Raw genomic sequence first — 10,389 nt, forward strand, 5'->3', positions numbered from 1 at the left:
TACACACAAACAAAATATATCCCCATATATATCAATCTTAACGGAAGACTAATAATTACAAATGGTATGGAGGACCATTTCTACAGAACTATAAGATATATGTATACACATATAAGATATATTCACATATACAATATATACCTATATATACGAATATAATCAGGAATACTAACACTGTGAGATGTTTAGAACTTCCATTTCCTGTACACATACATAAAATATATCCCCATATATACCAATCTCAACGGAAGACTATTAATTACCCATGGTATAAACAGAAGGGGACAGGAGACGAGGAACACGCTGCACGACGTCGGAAACGTCCAAAGACGTCGATAGAAAGTTTATTTAGCGACGGAAATTGAAGGTTTGGACGTGTCTGGGGAAGAAGAAATCAATACCTCGTTGATTTGGTGTACAATGAACGGCGTTGGAAACCTGCAAAGATGTCGACGGGAATGAACGACGACAGGAATGAATGGGAATGAACGGCATTGGAAACATGCAAAAGAAATAAATACCTTGTTCATAAAAGCCCTGAAGTTGGAAAATGAAGGTCAGGCAGTCGACGTCTTTGCACCTTGGAAACGAAGCAGCGGTGAAGAAAATCGGCTTTGCACGGTGGCTGGAGAAAATCGACAGCAAACGACGAAAGAGAATCGACAGCATTTAATTCATTTAACAAAATTGGAAGTTGTTAATTGGTGAGAGAAAAAAATCTTTTTTGAAGGAGAGATTTGAGAAATTAAGGTTGAAATTTTGAATGGAGCCCACAAGAATTAAATGAATATAATTACAAATTAAGAATTCAAATCTTTAAAATTTAAAAATTATAATAAAATAAAAAGCAATAAATAAGGGTAGAAACGATATTAAAATAAAATTCTAACTGCAAATATCTAAAAGTGTAAATTTTGAAACCGAAACACATTCATAATTAAGATTTCAAAATATCCCTCCCAAGATATTATCTCTTCAAAGTTTGTTTTTTTTATATTATATCTAAATGGGGCTATGAGGAGGATCTTTGCCTCCCCATTTTGCCCCCAACTTTTTAAGATATACCAAGTTTACCCTTTATCTATATTATATATTATTCTATATACCTTTTATATGTGATGCTATTATTTAAATGAGGTAGAGAAGTAGTACGTTGAAAAAGTATGACTACTATTCGTTTACAAACCATTTATAGAAGCAGTCCGTTGATGAAGAGGTATGACTGTTCTTCCTTGACAAAGGAAAAAATGTAAATTAAAAACTCATATCTTCTTTTCTCGAAAATGTCTACAAAAATCGTTCTTTTACCAAATAACTCATACATTTACAAAAGGATTGAAAATTAAAAGTTTTTGTTTTTCGTAGGGGAAACGAAGCATGCCAAAATTAAGATTTGTGAATATAAAAATTAATTTTAGCGAGGTAAAGTATAAAAATTGATGTGAATTATGATCGTTATGTTTTATAAATTTATGTAAATTATTGTATTGTTATCCTATTATGAGTAGTTTTTTTTTTTTTTTTAAACAGACAATTGTTGTTCTCTCACTATAAAATTATATTTAATATTTATATTTGTATGTTCTTTTCATGATCTTTTGGATTTTTTATTTTATGTTTATATTTTTTTTTATCCTAAAAAAAGGAATAAACATTACACTTTCATGGCCAAGATATAATCATCTTCCTTCTACATTGCCCATTAACTCTAAATGAACATTTATGTTTAGATGAATTTAAGAATAGATAGAAAAATTGACTATATAACGCTTTTTTTTTCTTCTGCAATTCAGCCATAGCAGTTGTAAGACAATGCCTCTGTCCAAAGAGACAACAAGTTCGTTTAAGTTGTTCTCATGATTTTGTCTATTTCGTCTGCTGAAAAAACATCCATCTTCATCGGTCGCGAAGGCTGAAATTTAAATATATATATTGTATTTATTAATTTTAATTTTTGGATTTCTAAATTGATGTTAAATTTCTATTGAGTATCTGTTTCGTAGATTGATGTGGGTAGTTACTGTTATCTTTAACTACTTTTAGATTCTGTGTTTATATTTTTCAATTTTGTACTATTTGAATTCCAAAATCTATTTAATCTATTAAAAAGGTAGAGTATAAAAGTATGTCTCTTAGGATTTAACTTTTAGTTATTTTTAGATTATTTTAATATTTTTATATAGATTATTTTCAATTATATATATTCATGATATGTTCGTGTTTTAATATTTAGTTAAGGTTCTTTTCAAGTTTAATTTAATATTCAGTTATTCTTTTGTCGAGCTTTAAAATATATTCATGTTATATTTTAGTATTATTTTTCTTATTTATCTTAATATGTTTTATTCCTATTTTATTTTTATCCCATATTTTTTTTAATGATTTGAGGGTAGTACGCATTATTCAGTTTCTTTCTAAAATTTCAATTATTTAATTTCTCTTATTTGAGATTTTATTTTTATATTTAAAAGGTACAATATCATTTATATTTATCATTTTAAAAATAAAAAAATGATATTTGATTTGTCAATTTTCAATTTTAAAAAGTAGCTCAAGAGTAATAAACGGTCAATTTTATTTATTCCTATTACAATTTTGACTATCTAACAAATAATTTCATTGTTCGGATATTTAGTTACATAATTTGATTTAATGTATCATATTTTAGATTTACTTATTTTTAAAATTATAAAAATATTTTTAATTAAAAGTTAATACCCACATTTATTATTTCAAATTTAGATCATATTCAATGTTTTTTACCCATCTTATTTTATTGTCTTATTTTTTAGTTGAAATATTGTATTTTTTATATAAAATATCAACGAATACTAACATATTTTATTTGAAAAACTAAATATTAGTACCATTTAAAATTCGGTTTAGTTATCATCCTATAGGTTAAATATTAGAAACATTGTATTAAAATATTTAAAACCACGTGCATTGCACGTGGTATTAACTAGTTTTCATAAATTTAGGTATACAATGAACCGACCCGACCGACATGGTTAGGGTCGAATCTGACAGTAATTCGGTTTGAAGGTCATTACTCATTGGTGCGCCGCTTTGGGAGGGAAAAAAAACGAAAAAACCCACAACCCGATCCGACGATACCCGGGAAATCCAATTTAACCCTTTTATTTTTGTATTTTGAGTTAAAATTTTGACAGAAAAGTTTGTATAATCGGCTTGGATGGTTCGTCTCAAAGCCTCACCGCCTCCGGTGGCTGGTTTCTTCTCCGTTCTGTCCATCTCGCGCTGAGAACCAGAGGTTTAAGCTCTCCGCCTCCACCATTTTCCCGGATTTTTTCCGAATTCAATATTGATTTCTGTAACCATTTCCGGAATTCTTTGAAGTTTTCCGGTAGTCGGATAATAGTGAATTGAGTTGGAGATTAGGGAGCAGAAAGAGTAGGAAGTAATCGTTACGTCGGGGGAGTTTCGTTCATTTCGGTGGAGCACGGGAAGAGATACATATATTGTGTTGCTGAGGGCTCCGATTTTCTGATAAGACAGTACGTTGAAGTATTTTCCTCACTCTGGCTTTTTGTTCACTTAACTTTGAATCGGTTTGATTGCAATTAGTTGCATGGTTAGGTCATTTATAATGATGAACTGTTCCCATATTTAAATTTTGATTGTTTCTTTTCGTCTGCATATAGTATTCTGCTTGCTGTCAGGTTAATTGAGAGCTAAGTTTCTGCTGCTTCTTTTTGTAACGTGGTTTAGATTCCTTTAGTTTTCTGCTCTTTGCTCTTTCCTCTTTTGGGAATGATAAGGGATTATGGTTCTAAGTTGATTCTGCTTTACCGCCCCCCCACCATCGCATTTAGGTATAAACGTGGTAAGTTGTGTGTGATTTTTGGTGCAATTAATTGAATTTTCACTGCTTGGCGTGTATGTTTAATTTTAATATATATATATATATATATATTTTTTTTTTTTTGATATTTGGGTACCTCAAGTGCAATATTGAATGCGTTGATAAATTTATTAGATAATATATTACTCTGTGCCTGGTGATGGTTTCATGCTTAACTTGATTTTTATGTTGTTTTCTTGTGCCGAGAAATATTTGTTTTAGGTTTCATATAAATTTGGGTCGTTCTTTTAAGTTTCGTGTGCTGCTTCTTAAATTTGATTCTTGCAATTTCATCGTCTCGTTTTAGATGGCCAGATGGGATGAGATTTTTTCTCTTCCAGTACAGAACCCTCCTACCTTAGAATTTTCTTCAGCTGATCTTGTATGGTCGAAGGTAGAAGGATGGCGCGACAACATGGACAGAGTTGCTGTAATACCTTTTGCGAGAGTTGACGATTTTGTACGTGGTGAATCTTCAAACCAAGAATGTCCAACCAGATTTCATGTTGAAGCAAGGCGACGGCGAGCATCGGCAGCACCTTTCAAGCTAAAGGTTGATGGTGTACTGGAATACATTTTGTAAGTCCCATATATATATATATGGACGTACGTATATTTTTGTATAGTTTTTTTTTTTGTTGTTTCTTCAAATTCAAGAAGTTTAGTTATTTCATTGAATATATAGGTATTGGTGTTCGTTTGGTCCGGATGACCACAGGAAGGGGGGTATTGTACGACCCAGTAGAAGTACTTATGTACCAAAAAAGAAAAATGCCGGGCGGCCAAACACTAAAAGGGGCTGCACTTGCCACTTTATTGTCAAACGCTTAATTGCTGAACCATCTATTGCACTTATCATATATAATGAGGACAAGCATGTAGATAAGAAGGGATTGCCATGCCATGGTCCTCAAGACAAGAAGGCTGAAGGTACTCGTGCTATGTTTGCACCTTACATCTCTGAAGATCTTCGTCTACGTGTATTATCACTTCTACATGTTGGTGTATCTGTGGAGACCATAATGCAGAGACATAATGAGTCGGTGGAGAAACAGGGTGGCCCATGCAACCGTGATGACCTTTTAACCCATAGGTATGTAAGAAGACAGGAGAGAAGCATTAGGCGTTCCACTCATGAACTTGATGAAGATGATGCAGTAAGCATTTGCAAATGGGTCGAAGGCCATGGTAGTAATGTTTTCTTTTATGAAGATTTTACTGATACGGACACCTTTACTTTGGGAATTCAAACGGAGTGGCAATTGCAACAAATGATACGATTTGGCAACCGTGGCCTTCTTGCTTCAGATTCCAGGTTTGGAACAAATAAGTTGAAGGTATATCAATCAATTTTTATGTCTAAGTTCTTTCAACATTATTATATATATGATCCATTTCCAATTCCAGATGATGCTATTGCTAATTATTCTTTTTCTGCATTTTTGTCTAGTATCCAGTTCATAGTCTGGTAGTATTCAATTTAGAGTACAAAGCGATTCCAGTAGCTTGGATTATATCACCTAGATTTGCTAGTGGGGATGCCCATAGGTGGATGAGGGCTCTTTACGGTAGAGTTCAAACCAAAGATCCCACTTGGAAGTTGGCCGGCTTTGTTGTGGATGATCCTCTTGCTGATGTACCGACAATCAGGTACATGATAAGCTTGTCCCAGATCTGTTAGATGATACATTGAGCTCACGGAGTCAAAAGATAACCTGCTTAATAGTTCATTAATTATCCATAACTTTAGGCTTAATTGCTTTCTTCCTTCTGCCTGTTGCCCTGGTTAGAAATGCTTATTTATTCATACCATCTTGTTAAAGTTTTGTTGGATGTGAGAAGAATGTGCTAACTTCTATTTTTGAACTATTTGATGGATTTTTAAATCAACCATAAATCCACTTAAGGAGTGCAATTGATATTTTTTTAATTTATTCTTCATTTGGGGGGGGGGGAGGGGGGTTGCTTCTAAGTTCTTTTTGCACCTGCAAAGGGGTTTTAAGTTCAATTAATTAGTTCGACCTTTTATTGGTGAGCGTGAAAGCTTATAATTAATGCAAATCAAGCTATTCTACATTATTGAAAGTTTCAATACTGTTCAGTAAAAATAACTTAGAATTGCTTTCATTTCCATTCAAGTATGCCGCCCTCAGGTGTATGAGTATTTCTTTGATTTTATTCAGGGAGATATTTCAGTGCTCTGTTTTGTTAAGCTTTTGGCGTGTCCGCCATGCATGGCATAAAAACATAATGAAGAAATGTGTGGAAATTGAGAAGCAAGCTAAGATATTAAGACAGCTTGCGCAAGCAGTGGATAGACTTTGCCGAGGCGATGGAACTGTGGATTTATTTGAACAGCTCATTAAAGATCAAGTTGATAGTCCCGATTTTATTGACTACTTTAAGGCAACCTGGAGTCCTAGACTAGGTCTGTTTCTATCTCTGTTCTCTAATCACTAGTTTTTCTTAGAAAGGGCGTTACTTTCCACTTTATCATACTTGCTGGATTTTTTTTGCCATCATATTATTCACTATATATCTGCAGAATTTATATCATCCAGAGTTTTATAATGACCCTAAATTGACAATGACCCTTTGACAATTAAGGTGATTATTTGCACAATTCCATTATAATTGACTTTAGACATGGTAAATGTGGGTGGACTGTGCACGACAGTATCACATTCAAGCACACAAATTTTGTTCCTTTGTTCTTTTTCTTTTTGAAGGGAGGATGGGTTATCATCTGGAAACAAATGTGTTCCAGGAGTTAGTTTGACAATTGTTTGTGAATATTGGTTTTGGATGCAAGATGTAATTACGTGTACAACAATGGCCAGGAAGCATATCGAAATACTTACCATCTGAACTTTTTGTTGGTCTTAGGGATGTGGACTACTGCACTGAAACACCTTCCACTCACCAGTCTTGAAACATGTGCTGCAATGGAGTTTTACCATAGTCAGTTGAGACTTAGATTGCTGAATGAGGAAGATGGTGCTGTTTATCAACGCACAGACTGGTTGGTTGATAAGCTGGGTACAAAGGTACATTCTTACTTCTGGCTTGATGAGTACTCAGAGAAGAACAATTTTTCTCGGTATTGGAAAGACGAGTGGATGAGTGGTTTGACATATTGGCGCAGAGCGTTTAGAATTCCAGATTCTGATGTTGTCATTGAAGGTGGTATTGCAAAAGTTACTGACCAAATTACTCGAGACAGGAAATTTGTTGTTTGGAATCCTGGTTTGCAGTTTGGTCTTTGTGATTGCAGATGGGCAGAAATGGGTAATTTATGTGAGCATATGTGCAAAGTTATTAATGTATGTCGTAAGGAAGGGACTGCTAAACCATCCATCAGCCTATTGCAGTACCAGAAGGCCTTGACTGACATGCTACGTTGTCCACCTCATGATTCCTTAATGCGTGATCATGCTGTATCTTTTGCAGTGTCAGTTCAGAAGCAGTTGAATGCACTATTCAGTACGGGAAGCAACCAGGATCGTGGGAATCCTTTTCAGGACCATATTATAAAAACCACAGAACATCAAACTAATAGAGAAGTCTCTACTGGAGGCACAGGGTTTTTGAATGATAATGTACTTAGAAACAACTCCGAGTCAAGTCAGACAGAGACTGAGCATGCCTCTGGACAAGAAGCTTCTCATAATATTACTGATAACGCTGGTAATGAGCCTGTTGATTTAACTGTGAGTGAAAACGGTATGGCTGGTGAAACTGCTGGGGAAGAATGCCCCTGTGCTGAAATGGATGTTGATACAACATCAATCTGTATATCACCACCTCGGCTAAATTCTGTTGAAGAGGTCGTAAGCGGTGGTTCCTTCCAACAAAGTACAAGTAGAATTCAAATTGATATTGAGTATGAAACTCTACCTTCCAGATATGATTCTCTCTGTGATCTAAGTAAATTAGTAGACAATCAAAGTTATCAAGAAAAGATAGATGTAGATCCTTCACCCATTAATGATCCTATAATGGCAGCTGATTTTGTGAACCAGTGCATGACGAATTCTCAGAATGGCATTTTCAGTGATGGTCCTGAGCCTACTGTTGCCTCATAGATAATGATTCCCATTCTGTTCCAGCAACAGCATCTAAAGATATGGAAATCCAAGAAAAAGAAAGGTCACACGATCCTACAATCAATTGATTGAGTTATTTTGAGATGGAAAAATGGTCGATCGTTTGGTCATGCTGCTAAAGTGGGCACCCTGATGCAAAAATGGTTTCTCCCATGTCAGTTATAAACTCTGGGTGCTCTTCAAGCTTTAGAATGCTGTTGCGATGCAAAGTTGCAGGGCTGGTCGCGTAACTACTGGTCCTAAATTCATCTGGGCATAATTCTTTCCAAGTTTAGGAATGAAGCTGCTCAAAATTTTCTCCATCTGTCATCGGCTTTGCCCATGGTAAGATTTCACTTTGTTTGATATTGATGGAGTTTGCAAACTGATGAAATTTCATTGGACAGATGAGGTCCAGCCCTCTGAATTTAAGCATGAAGTTTCAGACCAGCAGCCATATAGGATGTTTTTTATTTTGAACTCCGTATATGAAACCCTGGAATTCTTACTGCATTTCCATGATACCATGGCTACATCTGAGTAGGGACCGAATCGCTGCCTGGCTATACTTTCTGGATGTTCCTACACCAATGATGATATTCTATTTTCAGTATTGACTCTACAAATGAAGTACTATTTATACAAAGAGCTACATGGCACATGAAATGAGATGACATATGGAAGGGTAAGAGGGATGGGGCGAGGGAACAGTCAATTAGGTTCCTGTTCATATATGATTGGTTTCTGCTAAATGATTCAAGTAACTTAGATTGATGGTTGCTTAACTTCAAATGTCTTTAGGCAGACAATGAGATTTCTATCAACGAAGATGCCATTTCATTGAGACAGATGAAGCTTTCCTACTGTTCTCGAGTTATATTGTAAAAAGTTTGACGTGGTATGGTTTCAAATTGCGGGATCATTGCTTTAGGCTCTGCTTGCCTAAATTTTACTTGACAAGACTGATGTAACGACCAGATTCTGTGATTCGCGGGAAGCCTTGGAGCCTCTTGTAGTTTGTTATCAACCAACTCTTATACTGCAGACTGTAGAGAAGACTATTTCCGCAGCCAAGTTAAACATCATAGAGGTAAAAGTAAAAGTAAAAGGTTATGAATTTGTCCAAATCGATGGGTTCAAAATCCTTCTGAGATCACTGACTTATTATTTTCTTTTTTCCTATTAAATCTTGTGGGTTCTGGATTGTTTCTTAAGTTAAATGAAGGGCTGACAATGACCAGAGGATCAATATACTGCAGCTTGAAACCGAATCTGTCAGCTTTGTTTGTCTCTGCTTTGTCTCTCCATCTGGGTAATGCTTAAAAATTTTGGTTTTGGTTTTGGTTTCTTGATGCTGTTATATGAAAAAACTTCTATTTCTGTTAAATTGATTCTTCTAAACTCTTGCTTCTACCTCCTTTCAAGCTTTAGCCCTTTCTCTTAAACATTTCTCTGATCATCTGAAAAATGAAATCAATTCTTTAGGTAAAGAAGTCTGTTGCCATTCTCACTTGTCCTATCACCTCCCTACAAAGAAGGATAGAAACTTTAGTTTGGATAACAACACTTTTTGGACAGATATCAGAACACTTGTTAGCTTAATAGACGTGAGTCAAATTTATCAAACTCGTTTTTTAAGCATAAAAATGCATAAGTTTATCGTATAAAATGATATATGTTTAAAAATATGTTTTTTAATTAACATGCACGTGTTCTACATTTTTAGAAAATGTGTTGTATTGTGTACGTGCTTCTTAGCCTCTCTATACGACATTCAATAAAAATATTTGGTTTTATTTGCTTGTGGTAATTTGTCTTAACGGTTTTAAACATAATTCGATGCGGTCCCGCTAGTATAAAAAGAGACGTGACACTGAGGGGCGGACCATTGAAACCGTTTTCTTCTCTTTAATCATTATATCACTGTTTTGTTTCAGTGAAAACTATGGCAAATAAAATCAAAAGAAAAACCACAAGTTTGATATTATATAGGTTAAATTGTCACTTTTTCATATAGCATGGACCCATTGAGATTATTTTCTCAAACTTAATAAAAAAAAAAATGTCTGAAAAAAGAGGGGATGGCAGTAGTTGTTCATGGGTACATGAAATGGAAACATATTGTTTGGATTTGCTTTGAAATGGTGTAGCTGAAGTTGTCTGATGATTGGTCCCTCCTGTCTGTGGTTTGGTTCAAAAGCTAAGGGAAGAAGGACATTGCCTTTGCCTTTCCCAAAAGAAAATGGAATTCTATCTCTCGACGCGTAATATTTACATTTCTTCTCTTATCGATTTGTCGAGTATTGTTGTCAATAGCTTTATTCAAGGCGTTCCTTTTCTTTCTTTCTCTTTTTTGGATCATATCAACGTTTATCTTGTAGCTTGGCATGATGTATTAATTTTCACCATAAAATTTTGATTTCATCAAATTGAATCATA

General features: G+C 34.6%; 1 protein-coding gene across 4 annotated transcripts; it reads left to right on the plus strand.

The window, feature by feature from the left end:
• Window positions 1-3,141: 3,141 nt before the first annotated feature.
• LOC111010809 (zinc ion binding protein) lies at window positions 3,142-9,367 on the plus strand. 4 transcript variants are annotated; one of them, XR_002601390.2, is made up of 7 exons: window positions 3,142-3,528; window positions 4,173-4,444; window positions 4,551-5,202; window positions 5,316-5,515; window positions 6,049-6,293; window positions 6,752-8,635; window positions 8,752-9,367. XR_002601390.2 is itself a non-coding variant. In XM_022284372.2 (6 exons), exons 2-6 carry the CDS (start codon window positions 4,173-4,175, stop codon window positions 7,948-7,950), a joined length of 2,568 nt encoding a protein of 855 aa, XP_022140064.1. In that variant the 5' UTR covers window positions 3,142-3,528; the 3' UTR covers window positions 7,951-9,367. The 4 variants fall into 4 exon arrangements, 2 of the variants coding, with proteins under 2 accessions (XP_022140064.1, XP_022140065.1); XR_002601391.2 differs by having other exon boundaries at window positions 6,752-8,295; window positions 8,358-9,367; XM_022284372.2 differs by having other exon boundaries at window positions 6,752-9,367.
• The last annotated feature ends 1,022 nt before the right edge of the window (window positions 9,368-10,389 follow it).

This window comes from Momordica charantia (genome assembly GCF_013281855.1).
Source record: "Momordica charantia cultivar OHB3-1 chromosome 3 unlocalized genomic scaffold, Mcharantia_2.0 BLBB01000003.1, whole genome shotgun sequence".
In the NCBI taxonomy this organism is placed as follows: Eukaryota; Viridiplantae; Streptophyta; class Magnoliopsida; order Cucurbitales; family Cucurbitaceae; genus Momordica; species Momordica charantia.